The sequence below is a fragment of the Suricata suricatta genome, chromosome 7 (genome assembly GCF_006229205.1).
Source record: "Suricata suricatta isolate VVHF042 chromosome 7, meerkat_22Aug2017_6uvM2_HiC, whole genome shotgun sequence".
In the NCBI taxonomy this organism is placed as follows: domain Eukaryota; kingdom Metazoa; phylum Chordata; class Mammalia; order Carnivora; family Herpestidae; genus Suricata; species Suricata suricatta.
The window spans coordinates 113,710,817-113,731,964 of NC_043706.1; the positions used below are offsets into that span (position 1 = coordinate 113,710,817).

Consider the following 21,148-nt stretch of genomic DNA (forward strand, 5'->3'; position numbering starts at 1 on the left):
CCTGCCTCTAGTGGGAGCCTCGGGGCATCATCTCATGGTTTAACCAACTGCTTGTACTTTTACAGCATCACAAGATCAGGACCATGTCTGTCTTATTTACTTCTCTAGTTTCTGTGCATAGAACATAGCAGATATTCAATATATACTTACTGAATGAATTAATAAAGACACTTGGAAATCTTTAGTTCCTTGGGGAATTGATAGTAATACTTGACTATAGTATAATTTCATTAAATCTTTAGAAGCAATATAGTTAGATCAACACAAGGTCTATCAGTCACACACACTGATCCAAAACAGAATCAGGTGGCTTAGAAACTTATAAGCATATTCTTACCAGGCAGAGAATTAATCTGTCCAATGTAACAATGTTGTACTTCCATACCATGTCATTAAGAATTTCAATGCATTTGTTGAGTTGCTGACCCCCAGCTGATGTAGAGAACTCATATACCAGGAAATCTGCAAATGTTCTCACATGCGCAACCAAGGCCCTGGCTCCAATTCTTTCTAATACTCTGGAAATCAGAGAGGAAAAAGTAAGTTATATTGCTGTATGGTAATAGTGGATTGTTAAATAAAATGCAGATCTAGGTGTCTGGCTTACCTATAGCCAATCTGATTAATGTGATCTGTTTCCAAAAGCATTTTCCAGAGAAGACAAAGGAAGAGAGGAGGAGAGCCTTGCATAGAAAAGTGGGTAATGATGTCATTTTCATTGGTCATTGACTTCCACTTTCTATACTCCTCTTCCACATTTTTTTTTAGGTTAAAACGGCTTTCCTGAGGTACATTATTTTGTTTGAAGAATGCCTAAAGGGAAGATCAGAAGTTTACGTCAAGGGTTATACTAATAAGAACACTGGCTATAGAGTTAAGAAACCGGTTCTAGGCTTGATTCAGACAGTAATAAACTCCAGGTGACCTCAAGCAACTTAGTAGAATCAAGGCCTGAGTTTGTATAATGGGAAAATACATAGGCTTGATTATCTCTGAGATTTCCTTTCTAGATTTCCTAAACAGAAATTCCAAGCAAGCCTGAATTCAAAGCTTCTTTAATCATCTGTTGACACGTCTGTTCATCATTAAAAAAAAACAAACAAATTTATATACCCTTTGGTTACATATTTTAGCATCTCTATAAGGAAAATCTATTACACCAGACCAACGGGTCTCAGACCATCGGTGTTGGCACCACCCAGGACCTGTAAGAAATGCAGTCTTGGGCCCCGTTCCAGATCTACTGAATTGGAAGTTCTGCACTGGGGGCCCAGCAGTCTGTATCTGAACAAGCCCTCTAGGTGATTCTGGTAAGTTTGAGAACTAGTGCTCTAGCCTTACTAGAAGTTATAGAAAGTAGATGTTCATTATGCTTAAACCTTTCACTGCAAATTAGAGGACATATGAGATTTTCCTTTCTCCATATTATAAAAGCCAAGCTTATAGTTTTTCTCTTTGTGTGATTAAAAAAAATTCAGTCAAGTGCACCAATGTGTGTTCTACGCAGTTCCATTAAGTTGTATTTCTCCCCACTTCAGTCTTAAGAGAGAGAATTTTTTATGTGTTATTTCTCACAAGATTCTAAAACTGTTAATAATATGAGATCATAATTAAATTTTTAGGAATACACCTAGTCCTAAAGTAGGACAAGGAACAACTCAAGGCATTTTGGAATAGCAAAGATTTTTTAAAAAATAAATAAAAGCTAACTTCCTTTGGATATTACTAAAAAAAACCTCTCTAGAACAACACTAACAGGAAAGAATGACTTTATATATATTAAATGAAAGAAGGATTTTTATATATTCAATATGAAATTCAAGGCCAGATTACCTGTAGTGGGCCTGGAAAACAGCTAAGTGTGTGTGATGCCCAATTGTGAGGAGTAAAACTCATGATGGTCTGAAGTATATCTTTACACCAAGTTCCCTGAATTGAATCAGAGCCTGTAAAAAAATCTGAACATAAACAAAAAGATGTAATCCAGATATAAATGTTCATACCCACAATTTGTAAATATCACAGAGAAAGCAACAAACAATTATGCACACCCAAGGAATTTCACTGCAATACACTCACTGCTTAACTAGTTATATTCAGCTTAGGACCTAAATTTTCTTAGTTTATGAATGATTTGAATGATCACATTAGTAAGTAAGAACGCAGTTAGTGGAAAGAAGACAAAAGACAATCTAATGTTTTTATGGTTACAGAGCACCAATGATACAACAGGGTACAGGCCCACCACAAAGGATCATGTAGTTCACTCTGACAATGACTTAACACTTTACTGAGCCAAGGAAATACAATCATAAAAGCAGCGATCCTCTCTGGTGATTGAAATAGCTATAGACTATAACTCTCGAAATCAAGAAGGTTAATCTATATAAAATAAGATAGTTCACACAGAGGTATCTGAGGATGTTAAATCCAGTAACTATTTCTTTAAAACAGCAGTTCTCCAAGTGTGGGCTGTGGAGTCTGTGGGTCCCCAATATCCTTTCACAGATTTGATGAGGTAAAAACTATTAAAATAATAATAGTAAGATAGCACTGACCATTTTACTGTGTTGGTATGTGCACCGATAGTGCAAAGGTAAAGACAGGTAAAACTGCTGGCCCACAGAACAAATCAAACGGTGGCGCCAAACTATACTGACAGCCATTGTAAACTTCACTACGTTCTCAGTTGAGGGTGGGGGGTGGGGAGAAAGAGCCCGTTTTACTTAAGAATATCCTTGAAGTAGTGAAAATGACTGTATCTCAGCACTTAAGTACATCTAAGCTTAACAGCCTGTGTGATAAAATGGAAGTATGAATAAAGTGTTCTAGCTACATAACAAAGTATGATGGGTATCTTAAGGAAATGTACTTGTGCAATTGTGTGAATATTATGTGAAATTAGCTCTTTTTTAAAAAATGGAATTCTATTTTTACTTAAAAGAATACCTGACAGAAAAATATAATTATTCAGACTTCGGCATTAAGCAGACATTTTCTTGAAAATTAACAAAGGAAGCCTATTACTTCAAGGGAAACAAATGACCACATCTTTGGCCAATGATAAAATCTGACTCAAGTAAAACATCAAAATTTTGGAGAATATGTATCTACTACTATAAGCCTAACAGTTTTTCAAAACTTTAAAGGTTTTCCAAAAGAAATCTGTAGTGACATGAACAAATGTAATTTTATGATACTGTATAATGAAGGGTGCCAACATTTATAAGATATGTATAACTCACTGAACCAATATCTTCCAAAACACAAATTCATGAAGTTATAAAATATGCATGGATAAAAAAATCCATTAACTGTGCAAAACAGACCAATGAATTATAATGTAATAGAGGACAAAAAGTTCACTGACAGAGTTTTGAACTGCATTCAACCTGGCACCTAACATTTAAGAAACCATCACTTGTCCAATTTTTGTGTGACAAAATTGTATTTTGTATTCACAATTATCGGAAAGGATATTAAACTGCTCCTCTCCTTTCCAACCTCTTACCTGGGTGAGGCCATATTTTCTTCATTTCTAAAATAACATATTGCGATAGATGAAACGCAGGAGTAAGAACGAGAATCTAGCCAGGCTTTCTTTACACCAGATATTGAAGAGAGATACAAAAATTGTGAAAAAATGGCACCTCTTCTCACTAAAGTTTTGTTTTGGAGAATATATAGTTTATTTTTTATAAAAATATGCTAATTAGCAGTTATCTTAATATCTATCATGGTAAATATTGACAGATAGAATTCATATAAATGGAAAATCTTTGGGAATTTGTATTTTTTCCAAGAATGTTAACTGGTCCTGGGACACCTGGGTAGCTCAGTCAGTTAAGCATCTGACTTCTGCTCAGGTCATGATCTCAAAGTCCGTGAGTTCGAGCTTTGCGTCAGGCTCTGTGCTGACAGCTCAGAGCCTGGAGCTGCTTCAGACTGTAAGTCTCCCTCTCATTCTGCCTCTCCCCTGCTCATGCTCTGTCTCCCTCTCTCTCTCAAAAAATAAACATAAAAATTTTTTTTTTTACAAATGTTAAGTGGTCCTGAGACTGAAAAGATGAAGAACCACTACTTAAAAATGATGTTAAATGGTTGAAAACTGAAGCTCAACCTAGTTAAAATGGTAGTACACAGAAGAACCTCCATTAATGATTGAAATCGTGAAGGTATTAAAACAACTTTTTTTAAACAAATGAAAAGGATGTTTTCACAATGCCGTCCCTTTAATAATCACCAGGGACACAGCAAGCTCCAATTCACTTGTTTTTGATGTTGATGCTGCGTATTCACTGTACCTGTTACGTGGGTTGCTCTAGCTAAGGTCAATATCAAGGCTCGGTTCAGCTCTTCAGATTCTGCGGACAGCACTGTTTTGGGATCGCTCAGGAAGCGTGTGAACTGTGGCTGCACCTCCGAGCTACCCAGCGCTGTTATAAGCCTAAGTGCAGTGCTCTCAACACTAAAGGGGGGAGAACAAAAAGAAATGTGAAAAAGTTAAGCAGCACATAAAATCTCAGAATTATAGAATTAAATTTAATTCTAGGTTAATTACGACGGAAAACATGCAAACTATGAATTCCTCTTCTTTGATTAAAAAGAAAAAAACAACCCTTCCTTCCTTGTGTAAGAATGAACTTTGTTTTAAAAACCTGAGATATCAAATTTTATAGCAAAAACCATCTGGCATTTTTTACATTTGAAAAAGATAGCTTGTACCTTCTAGGACTAAACAATTTCACCTGGATATATAGGATTTAAAAATTACATTTTTTAGGGGTGTGTGGGGGGGCTCACTTGGTTAAGCATCGACTCTTGATTTCCACTCTGGTCATGATATTATGGCTTGTGGGTTCAAGCCCCATGCTGGGCTCTGCACTGTACAAAGCCTGTTTGGGATTTTCTCTCCCTTTCTCTCTCTGTCCCTCCCCTGCTTATGCTCTCTCCTTCTCTCTCTCAAAATAAATAAACGTTAAAGTAGCGTCTTATTTTTAAAAAATTTAAAAAATTTTAAATTTTATTTTATTAATGTTTATTCATTAATAAATGAGAGAATGTGCACATGTATCCACAAAGGCAGGGGAGAGGCAGAGAGATAGGGGGACAAAGGATCTAAAGCAGGCTCCACGCTGATAGCAGAGTGGCCGATGCAGTGCTGGAACTCACGATCATGACCTAAGCTGCAGTCAGATGCTTAACCAACTGAGCCACCCAGGTGCCCCTTAAAAAAAATAATTTACATTTTTAAATCTCAAATATATTTTCACTTAAAGCAAAATCAAAGTGACATGATAATTCAACCATAATCTGAAGCATATTTAAATCTAATATTCTAATTTTTTTTAGTGTTTTTAGTTTTGAGAGAGAGAGCTCAAGCGAACATGAGACGGGGAGGGGCAGAGAGAGACGGGGAGACACAAAACTCAAGTAGGCTCCAGGCTCTGCGTTGTCAGCATACAGCTTAACTCGAAGCTCGAACTCACAAACTGTGAGATCATGACCTGAGCCCAGGTTGGATGCTCAACTACCTGAGCCACCCAGGTGCCCCTAAATCCAATATTCTGAAGGGCTAAATTAGAACATATTTTCAAAGCCCTTGGAAGTACTTTTTCTCAGTCCAAAGATTACTGTAAGGACTCAACTATCTTTAGAACTTCCTATTTAAAACACTGTACTCTATTCCTTCTATATTGGAAGATATTCTAGAAGCAGAGGAGTCTTGTGACCAATGAATAAACACTATAAAGGATGACGTTCCCCATCTCCAACAAAGTTTCTAATGAGTCTTAAGGTAAGATGGTCATCAAGGAGCTCACCAGAGATGGAGCTGGTTCTGGTTTGTCTGTGCTACTGCAGCTAAAGTATGAAGATGGCTCAGGAGCTGCACTCTGTAATGAGGCTGGATATGGTGCATCCGGTAGCTGAACATCTCAAGAAGTGTGTGCAAGATCCCCCAGGCATGGGACTTGAAAACAGTTGGCAAAAGTTGACCTTGAGGGAGAAGACCATTTAAAGCACCCATTAGAAAAGCTATGAATTAAACGACATTTGAAGAGTCACATGGAATAAAATCCACGTAAAGATTTGAACACACACACACACACACACACTCCAAATTTTCTCCATAATTTCTCCTTTAATGTTAATGAAAAAAGTCCAGATCCTAATTATAAAACCAAGTTTGCTCCCTGCCTTTTTTCCCCTGGAATTTGAAAATGATACTCAAGTTCATCTAGAAAAATAAGAGACGATATATAAAAAAAAATTACCTTTCCTCACTTCTCAGTTGTCTTATAAATTACTTTTATAAAGTTACTGTTCCCAATCTTTGGAGGCATGAGGAGCACTTTTTAATACACTAATTGCATGACACCCACCCCTATTCCTTCCTCTCTCCCCCAAAACTTTTATTCAACCCTTGATTATCTGGGAAGAGCAATTATGGTTAAAATTAAATTTATACCATATTACTGAAAAGTTACAATTAACATGAATCAGAAAAAAACTTCTATATGAGAAATAATCTATTATTTAGAACTGCATAACAACTAACAGACATTATAAGCTGTCTTCTGATGCAGGAAAACTCCTTCCGACTGCCAGGCCAACCCCAGGGGCAAACCAGCAAAAGAAACACGTGGGACCATGAGGACAGGGACCATGTCTGTTTAGCTCACTGTATCCCAAGCACTTAACATAATCACCACTTTACTTAAAAATGCAGCTCACTCTCCTGACTTTCACACTTCCTACCCCCCTTCTTTTGCTTTATTTTTCTCCATAAGAAATATCATCTGACATATTCTATACTCCATTAATTTACTTCTTTGCCTCCCTCATTAGCAGGTAATCTCCATGACGGCAGTGACATCTTTACACTGTGTATCCCCAGCACCTAAAGAATATCTGTTGAATTAATGAATGGGTTAGTGGTTACAAACACCAGAAAGTCCTATTCTTACTGATAAATCCTTTGATGCCCAAAGACTCTATTTCCATATAGACCAATAAGCGACTGTAGGTTTCCACGAGGGCTGGAGCCAAGGCCACACTGGATTTTGCATGAGCAAGTTTTATCACTCTGGTCGCAATGCTATGGATAAGGCTGAGGAAAAACAAAAGGAAAGAAAATAAAAATCCGTATTTTTGACATAAACATGGGGATTACTCTATTTATAGGAAATTTGGCATAAGTCTAAATTTAAGTACAGAAAACGAATGAGCTCCATTTTAATCATTTCAGCTGTGCAGGAGAGTGATAGTAGTGACACACTGTATAACCCGAGATGAATTCTGGCTTCCATGGTACTTTCAGTCAGGATCCCTGTGCTCACAGAAAAGCAAAATTTGGGCACAACTCATAAAACTTGAATTTTAAAAAAATACAGAAAACTAGGGGCACCTGGGTGGCTCAGTTGGTTAAGCATCCAACTCCTGACTTTGGCTCAGGTCTCATGGTTTGTGAGATCAAGCACTGTATCAGGTTCTGTGCTGACTGCGTGGAGCCTGCTTGGGATTCTCTCTCTCTCCCTCTCTCTCTGCCCCTCCCCTGTGCACTCTCAAAATAAACAAACATTTAAAAAAAAAAGACTAAAACAGAAACTAAAATACAAAAAACTCCAAGCAAAATCTAAAATAATTTTAAAAAAAGAACATGCATGAATGGTTTTAGTCTGTTTTTCTCTCTTTTTTAATTTTTAAAAAATGTTTTTATTTATTTTTTGAGAGAGAAAGAGCATGAGTAGAGGAGGTGCAGGGAGAGAAGGAGACACAGAATCCCAAGCAGGTGCCAGGCTCTGAGCTGTCAGCACAGAGTCCGATGAGGGGCTTGAACTCACAGACTGTGAGATCATGACCTGAGCCGAAGTTGGACGCTTAGCCTACTGAGCCACCCAGGCGCCCCTGTTTTTCTTTTTCAAATATGTAACTAAAGTCGTTTGAGAAATTAAATAACTTTTATTACGGAGTTACTTTAAAAAAATCACTGCAAGATCCAAACGTTGAGTTCTAATAAGGCTTCCCCCAACTTTGTCACATGAGCAGGTAAAGCATATGTATAATTTTATGACAATGTTTACCATGAGAAAAAGAGAATGGCTTTTCTAGAACTGATGTCCCACACTTAAATTCTCTGTCACCCACAGTGTCTGATGTTTGAGCCAATACTTAAGAGCTGGACGACTAGAAATAAGAATCTGGGTTTCTAGCCTTTTTCAAAAACATTTAGAAGGGCTAGTTACACTAGTCTACTTTCTTATGTAACAGAAGTTAGCTCAAATGGCGGCACCACAAGGTAAGCCTCAGTCAGCCTCCCTTCCTTCTATATACACACACTTCCATGTGCACTCCTACTGGCTCTCTTTCACTCAGAAGCATGTGTCACTCATTTACATTATCAGCTTGGCTCCTAGGGCTACCTGAGGTTCAAGAATCATACCCAACAGGGCATTTTCTGTCTTTTAGAAGCCATAATGTCAATTTTAAGAGCATCTCTATTTGTAATCAATATAGCAAAGACATTATAATTTTCACATTCTGGGACCCAGCTATTCTATTTCCAGCAAATTATTTAATAAAAATGTATTATGGGTACATGTAAAGACATAAAGATAGTCTTCATAGCCATCATTATAATACTAAGACACTGTGAATAACTCATGCTCAACAATGCAGAACTGGCTAAATAATCATATATGGCCACACGAGATTTCTTTGTTGCAATTAAAACAGATGTTTCTGAAAAACACTTGACCCAAAAGGTGTTTGATAGGTAATTATAGAGAAAAGGTGGCCATAACAAGGTATTACAGTAAGAACCCATTTTGTTAAAAAAAAAAAAATACAAAACAAAACCCAACCCATAAATTCCTATATTTACACATAGAAAAAAAGACTCAGAACATACACCAAAAAATTTTACAATGCTTATTTCTCATGATGAGATTATAGAAGTTATTTTCTGCAGGTTTATTTGTATATTATAGAATTCCTATACTAAATAACTCTTACAATAAGCCTAATCATGAACAAAATATATCCGACCATAAAAAACACACACATAGACATGAAATCATGCCATGCTACACTGATATCAATTCCCCAACACAGGACCAAATAAATAAGAACATACCTCATTTTGGCATGAACAGTCAGCGAGTCCAGGAGGTTCATGGGCAAGGGGGTAATAGATGCGGAGGCCAAGCAGCTCGTTCCCGGAAGAGGTACTCTCATAATTCCATTTCCATAAATCGTTTCTACTAGAGCTCCCATGGGCAATGTAAAACATTCTGAATTTGTAGAGTATGCGTTACACAGCAGGGCGATCTTATAGTCGTTCATCTGTAAACTTTTATTTCTAAGACTTTGCTGTAGGAACCTATAATTGCAAGTACAATTAAACAGCAAAAAATACAAACAATTTCCAGAAAGTTAACTTTGTATTTTAAAAAAACATTTACTTTCATGAAATGATTTACCAATACTATCTTTAGTCTTACAGGTATTATAGTTTCTGCTCAAAATACAGAGTGGTTAACATATAAAAGTTTAAGTAGCACTTCAAAAAGAACTTAAATAAGTTATCAGTTAATGAATGTCTGTTAAGTATTACTACATACACAGCACTGAGATTCAAATAATGAAGAAATAACTCACAAATTCTATTTATTATCCATCTGGCTAAGCACAACAATGTGCCTTCATTATTGATGTCACCGTGAAAAGATCATTAGGGAATGTCTCATAAAGGGACAGCCAAGTGGAATGTGAAGTCTGACTCCCCTACAGTCTCCTAGGAAGAGATCTGGCGGTCCTTTTCAGAAGTTCAAGGTGGGAATTTTAGGTATTCCTACCTAATACCCATGACTATCTAAAGCCAAATCCTATCTAAAAACAGCATCTTCTTTGAGCTATCACAGCTCTGGAAATGATGTAAGAGAGCATACCAGCCATAAAAACTCAAACAATCCTGGCAGGGAGTGAAAAAGATCTGTCAGAACACGCTTAAATCCTGAACGTTTAGGAAATTTTGAAACATTTTCATATACTTTTGGAAACTAAGAACTTTAATTAAGGTAAAACATGTAAGAGCAAAGATCAGGTCTGGATATATATATATATATATATATATGTGTATATATATATATCTGCATACATATAAATAGAATTAATTTTCTAGTTGTTTTCTGATGCAGGTATTGGTCAGTCTCTCTTGGTAGGACATGCAATTAAATATTCACCAGTGGGTGTGGGGAGGTTTCTATACTTCATACAATACCGAGACTCATATTAGTCTATAATACACCATTTATTAATTTAAAAAAATTAACTGTTAAGCTACAAATTACTTACTCATGGTGAAGCTTTAGGGAATGAGGTATTGGAATCTGTAGCTTGGAGTTATCATTTTGGGCTTTTCTATTGAGATGAATCCAAATGCAAGTCATTGCAAAGGCATGAGTTGATTGGGGTTTATTAATATCAGGAACTGGGATATACTGTAAAACAATTTGTACATTATAAGAAAGAGAAGAATTAACAAATTATAAATAGTTTAATAAATATGTATTCTAACAATCCATTGTTGATATAACTCTTTTTAAAATACCCTGTATTAATTCAGCTTCGATTGTTCTTTGATTATTCAATAATACAGATCATAAGATCTAACAGCTATAAAAAACTACAACTATTACAAGGTTGTTTATCTGCCATGGAATTAACAGAAATTCACAGGTGCTGTCACAGAGTATTCACAACCATTCAAAAATTCTTTAAAAAGCAAACACATTATGAAATTTTACTGAATGTGATATACTGTAAACACAGAATTTCTAAAAGTCACATATATGATTTTCAAGAAGATATACAAATTTAAAAATATGCAATCTAAATAGGTACTGTATTCAATGCATATTATCATACACACTATACATATTGTATACAAATGGGGGAAATGACATGGATATGTGGAATTTGCTTTAAAATTGTCCAGTGTTAATAAAAAAGTTGGAAAGATGAAGAAAGGATGTTTCTTAAACTACAAAGATATATCATTTCACACTTGTCAGAATGACTAAAATAAAAAACACAAGAAACAAGTGTGAGCAAGGATATGATGAAATAGGAACCCTTGTGCACTGTTGGTGGGAATGCAAACTGTGGGAGACAGTCTGAAGGTTCCTTAAAAAGTCAAAATTAGAAATACTCTATGATCCAGTAATTGCACTACTAGGTATTTTACCCCAAAAATATAAACACATGTATTCAAAGGGATACATGCACCCCTATCTTAATTGCAACATTATTTACAACAGTTGAACTGTGGAAGCAGTCCAAGTGTACACTGACAAATTAATGAATAAAGATATGGCATGCACGCACATGTGCGCGCGCGTGCACACACACACATGTGCGCGCGCGTGCACACACACACACACACGCACACGATGGAATCTTATTCAGCCACAAAAAAGAATGAAATCTTGTCATTTGCAACATGGCTGGAGCTAGAGAGTATGTTAAGTGAAGTAACTTAGCTAGGAAAAAACAAATACCATATGATATCACTCATATGTGGAATTTAAGAAATAAAACAAATGAGCAAGTTAAAAAAAGAGACAAATCAAGAAATAGACTCTTAACTACAGAAAACCAGTGGAGGTTACTAGAGGGGAGGTGGGTGGGTTGGGGGGATGGGTAACCAGGTGATATGGATAGGGGTACACTTATCTTGATGAGCACTGAGTAACATATAGAATCGTTGAATCACTATACACCTGTACTAATGAAAAACTTAAAAAATATTTTTTGGTGATGAGTATACAGAAGTTTATTTTTCTACTCACTCTACCTTTTTTGTGCATTTATAAATTTCCATAATAAAATGTGTTTAAAGAAAGGGCAATTGTCAATATATACCATATTTTACTCAAATACCTCATCTAACGAACCCCGAGGGAATATACTCAATTGGCAAACAAAAAAAGACACTGATGTTATTTGGTCATTCAATGATTTGTATAGATCAAAACAGCTTAATGCTTTAAAAAATTGTAAACCTACTCAGAATACGAAGAAATAGGTCTGGGCGGCTCAGTTGGCTACGTATCCCACTCTTGATTTCGTTTCAGGTCATGATCTCATGACTGTGAGCTCAAGCCCCACGTTAGACTCCGTGCTGGGCATGGAGCCGGCCGAAGAGTCTCACTCTTCCTCTCCTTCCTCCCCTCCCCCATTCATGCTCTCCCTCTCCCAAAGAAAAAAAAAGAGAGAGAGAGAGAGAGAGAGAGAGAGAGAGAGAAAGAGCTTGCTATAGATGTTCAATTGTAATTAAGATAAACTTAAGAAATAATCTACTTTATTTTCTTCACTTTCCATGAGTAAACTAATGTCAAGAGAGACTAAGGTCCATCTCATGATTTTTAGTCACAGAATTGTGAAAGAACCAGGTTTTCAGCTTCCAAATCCAGTAACTTTTTCATAAAATCATAAGAAAATACTTAAACATAAATTAGACACAATCCAATTATCACACTGTGAACTACTTTGTAAAACTTACTTCTTTTTCTGGATACAGAAGGTCAAAGAGTTTCATGACAGGGAGAAAATCAGCAAGTGCATTTTTCTGAATACTTCCAGAAATGAATTGCAGGAGAACCCACATTAGATGATCTCTGCCTTTAATCAGTCCTCTGCCTGCTAACTGTAAAAGATGTTTAAATACACATCTACATAGCTGGTTAAAGAAAGAGATGGATATAGTAAAGTTTAAAGGGGAAAAGAAAAACCCCAAAAAACCAAAAACAGGAGAAACCCTGTTCACCAAAAGTTAGCATCTAACTTTGGCATTTACAAAATACTTAATCTCAACTTAAAACACACCAAGCAAAGCCTTTTAAATTATTTTAGTATTATATATAGTTTTCCTCCCTGACCCCAAAACAACTATCGATATCAAAAATTAAATGTTTTAGAGCATAAGTGAGTTGAACATGTATGCAACAGAATCAAGTTTAATATGAGATAATTGCTAAAAAATTTCTCATAAAAACACAAGGAATACTTCATTATACCAAAAGGATTTTTTAAAATTTAAAATCCTTGAGTGGTTATCAAGAAGCACTCTTCCTGGTTTCCTGTAGATTATAACAGAAATCAACCGTGGTGGGGATGGCAGTGGGGGGAACTGGTGGTTGAAAGGATTTTAACAATGTTTACGAAAAAACTTCCCCCAAATAATCACGCTGTAGAGATGCTATAACATTGATTTCTATTCAACATCTCTAAAACATTATGATAAAACCAACTCTTCCACAAATTTGCTCATCTACTTGTATTCCCTGTTTTGGATTCATTGTCCCACTTTTTCATTCACTGCCAAAGCAGAAACTGGCGAGTGACCCCAGACTCCTGTTACTCCCTCTGCTACCTATCCATCACCAAATCCTATTCGCGTCTCAGCATACCTGGTCCCGGGTCCTCCTCTCTTCCGGTTTAGGCTGTCAGCATCTCCCACCCAGATCACTGCAAAGGTTCCCTTACCAACATCCCTGCCTCCGATTTTGGCCCCATCCATCTTTATGTACCCATCTTCCTACACGTAGCAGTTGGCAGTAATTATTCCAACGTATATATGATAATGTCATTCCCCTCCACATTTGCCTCCCAAAGAGAATCTAAACTCCTTAGAACGAACACATTTGTCCATACAAAGCTTTCCATGTCTGGTCTTGCCTTGCTGCCCTTCTGATATCACCAACACATCCCCATCTATATTTTTCTTTCCAGTTCTCACATACTTTTATCCTTTCCAAATGATCATCTTATTGCCACGGAAACACTTTCCTATCTTTTCCTCTTGGCAAATTTCTATTTGTCCTTCAAGTGCGAGCCTCAACATCTCTTTGCTGAAGCCATTCCTGATGTCTTTTATAGGGACTATTCTCCCTCAATCCTAATGCAGGAAAACATGATTCCATTATGCGAACTATTATTATAATCAAACTGTTTATACCTATATCTTCCCACGAGTAAGGAGCTCCTTGAGGGTACCCTAGTGCCTTTCCATTGTGTATCCCCTGGTCCTCGCCCTATGAATATGTGGAATGAATGACAGAAACTGATATTTATAGGGACAAGAAAGTGAAAAGTTTAGAAACCACAAAAGCACTGAACAAAACAGCCATCAGGGCTCAGAACTTCAGCCACTGCTGATGTCACTAGGCCACGTCCGTACCAGTCGAAAGCCTACCAATCAACAGGGGAAGCGGCTCTGACAGAAGATTTAGCACTCACCTTCTGATGAAGAGAAAGGACCATATGCGGGAAACTTGCAAACTGGAAAAGCACAAAGAAAATGAGCTGACTCGAGAGGTGCTGCCACAGGAGTTGGCTCGTCCCCCCATCGTCAAACTTCTCCTCGGTCTCGGACCGCTCCATGGCGTAGACCACCAGATCCACCAACTGGTCCTCCAGCACAGGGCAGCGCTGCTTGTGCTGTAGGGCAGAGACCAGACACAGTATTCCAAAAGCCTCCCGGTTAGTTCCAGAAGTTACCGGTTAATGGGCATTAATTGTAACAAGAGGCTGAGAAGCATGGAATGAAGTTGAACTTAGAAAGTTAAGGTTAGATTTAGTCTATTAAAGCTGCATCACGTTACATTATCATAGAGGATGAGTTCCATTACAAAGATTGTTTTTCCGATCTCACACAAAACAGACTTCCTAATCGCTTTTAACTTTCACTGCAGACACGGGTGCTTCAATTGACAAAGGGTACTGCACAGTGGAAAACTTTATTTATCCTTTGAAAAAAAGATAATTTAAAAAGCATATGAAATGAGGATAGTAGTATTTTCTATTGTAACTCAAAATATAAAAACCTTGAATTTCCAAGAAGCAAATAATTGTGATGAGAGCAAACAAAGCAGTGAGAATCTATGTATTTTAAAGCAACCAGCTCAAGTTTACGCTACCTTTACATACACAGGTATACCTAAATAGCTGCCAGATTAGGTCCAGTATCTGCTTTCCAATGTGTGGTATTGATCCTGATACTGAAATGGAAACTTCCTCTACTGAATAACTGATCTCAAAGTTATAATCTCTGCTCTTCCTTATTAGAGGCCAAACATAATGCAGCTTTAATTTTAAATTAGACTATTTTAAAATCTAAAACAAGAAAAAGAATTGAATTTAAACACTAAAAATGAGAATGCAACTTCCCTTTCTAGAGGCAAAAAGATTTATGCTTTTAAAGTGATTTAAAAAGTATGCTTTTCCCAAAAGAAATATGTTAAGCCATTTTCATATTTCTTTTATAAAATATGGTACATGACTTGATAGCCAGGCAGTTGCAAGCCTTTCTAGTGAATACAATTACTAATACAGATGCTTTCCTTCTAAGCTTTAGATGTGATTATTAGTCTTTTGCCATGAAAAAGGGATATGATTTCTTTAAATTTAGGGAAAAAATGCAAAATGGGGACAGATTTGGAAAAAAAACAAAACATAATGAATAGCATCCCCTCTTTTGCATGCTCTTTGCCAGCTCCAAACTTGTAAAGCTCCAAGATCGCTGCACTTTCTTAACGCATGCAAATAAAACAAACATCTATCCGAAACAGTAAGCATCAATGGTTGTTTCATATTTTTTCCAAAACACAATGCCATGATCACAGTTCAACCACATTACAGGTTTACGAATAGCAATATTAACACCACCAGTTGGGACTACAGTACTTTTCCTCCAAATGTAATTATCATTATGAAGCAGAGCAAAGTGCAACAGACAACACTACGAACTATTTCTTAAATCAGCATGCAAAACTACTGTGTACAGGGCTTGAAATTCACTAGTTCTGCCAACCACCAACAACCTAAGGAATGTGTCAGACAACACAAATTTAGAGTGAAATCATTCAAAGTATACAAGAGTCAGAAAAATTTGTGAAAAGAAGTAAAGCCAGGATTTCCAGTAGGAATTTTTCATTAGTGATGGGAATTTCCTTATAGTTTGGAAACTAACCAATTTGTCATCTATTCCTCCATCTGTGATGGTCTTCCATCAGTCTGCTTCAGGAAAAAAGAGCAAACTAAATAAAATTGGTTTTTAGCACCTGAGTCATTTTGGAGTTTCCCTTTTTAGTACTAGCCATGTGTCTTTAAAAAAACAGACTTTTACCTACATATTTTTAGGAGTGTAGTAATAGTTGTACAGTTAGTGATTTAAAGAGGAAAAAAATGTTAAGATTTTGACAAAGTAAGAACTAGGAAATTTAAGTTAAAGCTGATAATCTTTCAATACATACCATGACTCAAATTACCTCTAAATTTTCTGTTAGGAATTAAATCAGTCTGGAATCTCTATGACATCTAATGCCTTGGTTTCTGAGCGTGCCAAAACATCTATCAGGATTAACTCTGCGTTTCCCAGGTGTTTAGGTGAAAGCCAAGGATGTTTCTCAGAGTTTCAGGATAGCTTAGTTCCTCTGTTTATTTGCCAATTTTATTAGTACCCTACCCCCCCAAAACCCTTCTGAAATATAAGATGATCTATGCTAACTAATTTAGAATAATACGCTTGGCTTTAGTTTTCATCACTAAAAAATACGTACCTTGAAATTAATACTCTCCACCATGTACACTGTTTTACAAAGTGGAACAAATGAAAATTTATAAAGCAGTTGAATGACCTTATAAAGATTATCAATCACTAGGCTATGATACTTCTGTAAGCCAACGGGTGCTCTGTCTATGACTATTTACAAAGTGCTTTCTGAAAGCTTTTGTATATTTAATTCTTTGAGATCTAGGCATTTAGTTGAAGTAGCTAGTTTATGTCACACTTATGTGCATATTTAGTTAAAACCTGTTTTAACATTAAGAATCTAAGTTCAGTATTTTACCAATTCAATTTCTGCATGATAGCTCAAACTGCATTGGAAACTTATTTTAAATTTTTAGCTTTGGTAAAAGCTGAAAATGAGGCACAAGGGATTAATGGAAATATTAACGTTGACCTCCACTCGTGCCCTTGATTCTTTCTCAACAATGTTTCAAATGGCAAATGATAATGCTTTTCAGTCCAGGTAACCATATCCTAGATTAGGTGAGTGGCCCCTGACACTTTTGATGTTAACAGTTCTGGTACTGCTTTTGTGGTAAAATTTTAACATATTGCACTTAGGTGGACTTAAGTTCATTTCAAATCATTATTTCAGTGCTAGAAATCAATTTTAGAGCAATACCTACTCAGGGCAAGTTGGGAAGAAAAATCCCTTTGTATGTCATTTATCATATTCTCTGCCAATCAGCCCTATGCCAGTTAATCCCACTTTCAATGGTGCCTTTCAAAGATAATTGAGTGATTAGTCTATCCCTGTTTCAGGGCAGCCAGAGTTCACACACCACCACATAAGAGCCGGAGGGGTGTGTCTGTTTTATAATGTTCTTATTGGGCAGAAAGAACACGAAGCTGTATAAACATATAAAACAGGATTCTTCCACTGTGAACACTCCACCTTGCTGGTCACTGAACTGGGCTATTTATGACTCTTTGTGACCAACTTTAGGATAAAATATAGCCCAATTCCTACTGGAAAATGCAATATGGACAGCTCTTAAAGAGTTTCAAGCTTTAAGTAAATTATTGCATTGCTAGAGAAAGGACAAGAAAGTATAGTGCAGGATATAGTTCTGTAATGATAAAAGATGTGACAAGATAACTTGTTTATTCTTAATCATATGCTTTATACTTTGTATTCTCATCGTCTGCTCTACTTTCCAGGTGGTAAAAATAATATATCAAGTCTATTCAGCATATATCTTCCATCTACAAGTCCATTCACTACAGAGTTTGGTACCAAAACAATTACTGATGAATTGTGAACTTTTGACAATGTTTACAGTGGGACCGATACTAATAATGTTCTGTCAGCATTTCCATTATAAACTTTATTTTTTACGGATTTATGTCTTAGTCATAAACTTTTTTTAGGTTGAAACTTGTTATTAAAATAATCAAATCAGAAATACTCTTCTATGAATTTTGTCAACTTCTAGTCTGAGAAGAGCTGCATCCCGAGGGAAAAAAGCTAACGATAAGCTAAGGATATCTGGGGGAAGGTACTCGCAGCTCAAGTGACCGTGGGTACATTTATCCGCCAAACTGTAAAAAAAAAATGGAGTCAAGTATGACTTAAAGTTCATTGCAAAAATTAGTTTTAAGACATAGCATGAAGCATTCTTTCAAAGTTGACTGAATACTTACCTCTAACTCAAGTGAAAGTTGATCAGAATTAATGACTTGGTATTTAGGATGTTAAATTGACAGATTATGTGAAGTAACTGTCAGATACTGTAGTGTGAGGCAGTTCAGTTTCACATGTACATAGGCTTGTCTGAACAAGGAAACTTGGTAAATTTTTCAGAAGAAAAAACTTAAAATAATAAAGATACTGCTACTAGGGTGAGGTTTGGCATGCAAAGTTTCAACACTGAGCAAGTTTTATGGCCAAGCTATATGTCCTTAAAAATAGGGCTTTATAAATGGAAGCACTGGCACAACCTTCACTATAGTATTGCAAACAGGAACGCTATTTTATATAACCTGGACAAGAACGTCTTTTTAAAATCAAAAAGCTGGTCTATTTTAATATTAAGTTGGGCTCAAAAAATTTTAACAAAAATAATTGGAACCACTAGTTTGCTTAAAATCTCAAAGGTGAAAAGTCCTGGAACAGACTTGGGACTGGATAAGAGTTCGGTTTATCGAGTTTGGCCACAGTGTTTTTCTCGCACCACAGGTGAGCTTCAGTTGCAAGGAGCCCACTCTAGGAGGAGGACACTTCCGGCAAAGACTGACAAAGAAGGGTGTTTGTCAAGCAGGTGTGGGGTCACCTAAGAGTGTGACATTTCTTAGTCAATCCCCATGTTTCCAAAAAAACCTTCCCTGTGTAAAGTTTACCACTCCAACTTTTAAAATAACGTATCTCTAGTCAAGTGCTTTTTCCTCATTTTTGTTTTGTTTTTAATTTGTTTTTTGTTTTAAGGCAAAGCAACGTAAGTATTTTTATAGATGTTATTTATTTATGTTTTAATAATCCGGAAAGATAAAGGCCACCACAAATCTTTCCATCTCTGAAAATTCCACAAGGCAAGCTTTAGCCCTAAAGTATTAAAAAAAGAAAAAAAAAAAAGTAAAATGGAGTGGGAAGGAAAAACCACCCATCAAAAAGTGACAGGTGTTCTTGTGTGCCAGGTGTTGTCTCTGTTGTTAAAAAAAAAAAAAAGAAAAAAGTAAAAAGAAAAAGAATATAAAAAAACAAACACCAAAAACCAAAACCGAAAACAATCCACCAAAAACAACTCTCATATCCCAAGAAGAAATCCACTTTAGTGGCCTTGGTCTCAGCATGGTCCTGCCAATTTCAAGCCCCGACCATACATGTATTCTCTAAATGGAATCAGTGGCTACAAAGCGGCCAGCGTATCGTTAGTCACAATACAACAGTAAGGTTGTGAACATACCTGAGCAATGTTCAAGGTCTAGAGCATTGGAGGATGGGCAGGACAAGACAGGACAGAACAAAAATAAAGGAAGAAAAAAAGAAAAGACAAAACAGTGACTATGAGGCCAGCCTCAAGGAACCCAGAGTCAGCACAAACCCTCCCACATGTTAAACCACCAAAAACAAACATACACCAAAAAAGGGGGAAAAAAATCAGCAGTCAGGCCATGCTGAAAATACCAAGGGTTATAAAAATAGGCACCCAAACAACAAAAAAGTCAAAAATTATGGTTAAGTCATGTGTAGGTTTCTCTGGCAAAAGGTATACTTGAAACTGGCCTTATAGAAAAAAAAGCAATGCAAAATAAACCAACTTTTAAAATATCTCCTTTTTAATTTAAACATTTGTAAAGCAATATATAAATGATAGGAACAATACATTGTTTAATAAACCAGATGTTTAAAAAAATCACCAAATAGTTCTTAACTGTTTTGCTCAGTTAGCTCTAGCAAAGAAAAGAGAAAAGAATAGTGCAGATTCTATGCAGAATTTACTAGGTTTCCAGCACAGTACAGTACCTGCTTATTTAAACCTAGCATATTGCAGACCATATCCCTGGAATAAGGCTGCTCCAATACATATCTCAACAAAGCAGTCTGTGGTTCAAACAGATCCTTTAAAGAAAATAAAAAAAATTATTGCTTCAAGATCAAAGTAAATGTCAATTCAAATAATTTGAAATTGGGATAAAAAAAATCCACTAAAGGCACTTGTTACCTTCACCCAGTAGGCAGAATCTAGTGGGAAAAAATCATAGGATTTTAGTGCTTACAGTTAATCTGACCCCATCCCTCATTTGACAGGTGACAGAACTGTGATGAAGGGACTTGCCCAAGGTCACACAGAGGCTAAATTTAGAAATGACTTCAATTACAGCTACATTACAGTCTTAAGCATCACTGTAAGGAAAGGATTTTCTGCTCAGAAATCTAACCAAAGGAATAAGGGTGGTTTCCAATCACTTTCATACAAGTGTTAACATAAACACTACTTCCAACTTTGGAGGAAAATGACAGTAAAGGGGTTAAAAGTGTAGACTGAGGAATCAGATTGTCTGAGTTCAAATACTGACTCTACCATTTCCTAAACAAGCGGCCTTAGTCAAGCTGCTACCCCACTCTGTCTCAGTTTCATCATGTGTATAATGGAGACACTAAGATGATAGTTGAGAATAAGGGTTATCGCAAAAAACTTCTCATAGTGCTGGGCATACAGTAAGTGCATAATATATTCCTCTATTTCCAGTATCATTGCTATCATGATAACTATAAATTCCATGTAGTTTACCACTCTTTCACTTTTCAAGCAAACTTTCATTCCAAAGTTTTCTGACTAACATGCCAAGAGCTCAGAACTGTGATCTTAGTTTCACTATTCACTCTCCTCACTTCTGAGCAAGTTTCCTAATCACTCCGTACACCATTTTTGACATGAAGTATTTACATGAAAAATATCTAGTCTTCCCCTACCCTGTTCTGTAACCATTTCGATCCTCAAGATTCTACAGTGAATCTATCAAATTTCAGTATAGTGTTTTATCTGTATCTCATGCTTTGTTTTTTTGATACTT

At 36.3% G+C, this 21,148-nt stretch overlaps 1 protein-coding gene across 3 annotated transcripts in view; it reads right to left on the reverse strand.

The window, feature by feature from the left end:
* Positions 1 to 21,148, reverse strand: part of MED23 (mediator complex subunit 23) — a 42,781-nt gene that overhangs the window by 12,289 nt on the left and 9,344 nt on the right. Inside the window, exons 10-21 of one of the 3 annotated variants that reach the window (XM_029943657.1) lie at positions 20,097 to 20,192; positions 19,537 to 19,554; positions 14,302 to 14,502; positions 12,566 to 12,709; positions 10,357 to 10,502; positions 9,137 to 9,382; positions 6,969 to 7,111; positions 5,823 to 5,997; positions 4,305 to 4,468; positions 1,834 to 1,958; positions 608 to 813; positions 338 to 518 (exon numbers count right to left, since the gene is read on the reverse strand). In XM_029943657.1, the coding sequence (XP_029799517.1) occupies positions 338 to 518; positions 608 to 813; positions 1,834 to 1,958; positions 4,305 to 4,468; positions 5,823 to 5,997; positions 6,969 to 7,111; positions 9,137 to 9,382; positions 10,357 to 10,502; positions 12,566 to 12,709; positions 14,302 to 14,502; positions 19,537 to 19,554; positions 20,097 to 20,192 (1,845 nt within the window). The remainder of the gene's footprint in view (positions 1 to 337; positions 519 to 607; positions 814 to 1,833; positions 1,959 to 4,304; positions 4,469 to 5,822; positions 5,998 to 6,968; positions 7,112 to 9,136; positions 9,383 to 10,356; positions 10,503 to 12,565; positions 12,710 to 14,301; positions 14,503 to 19,536; positions 19,555 to 20,096; positions 20,193 to 21,148) is intronic. The other 2 variants (XM_029943658.1, XM_029943659.1) reach the window with 2 other exon arrangements.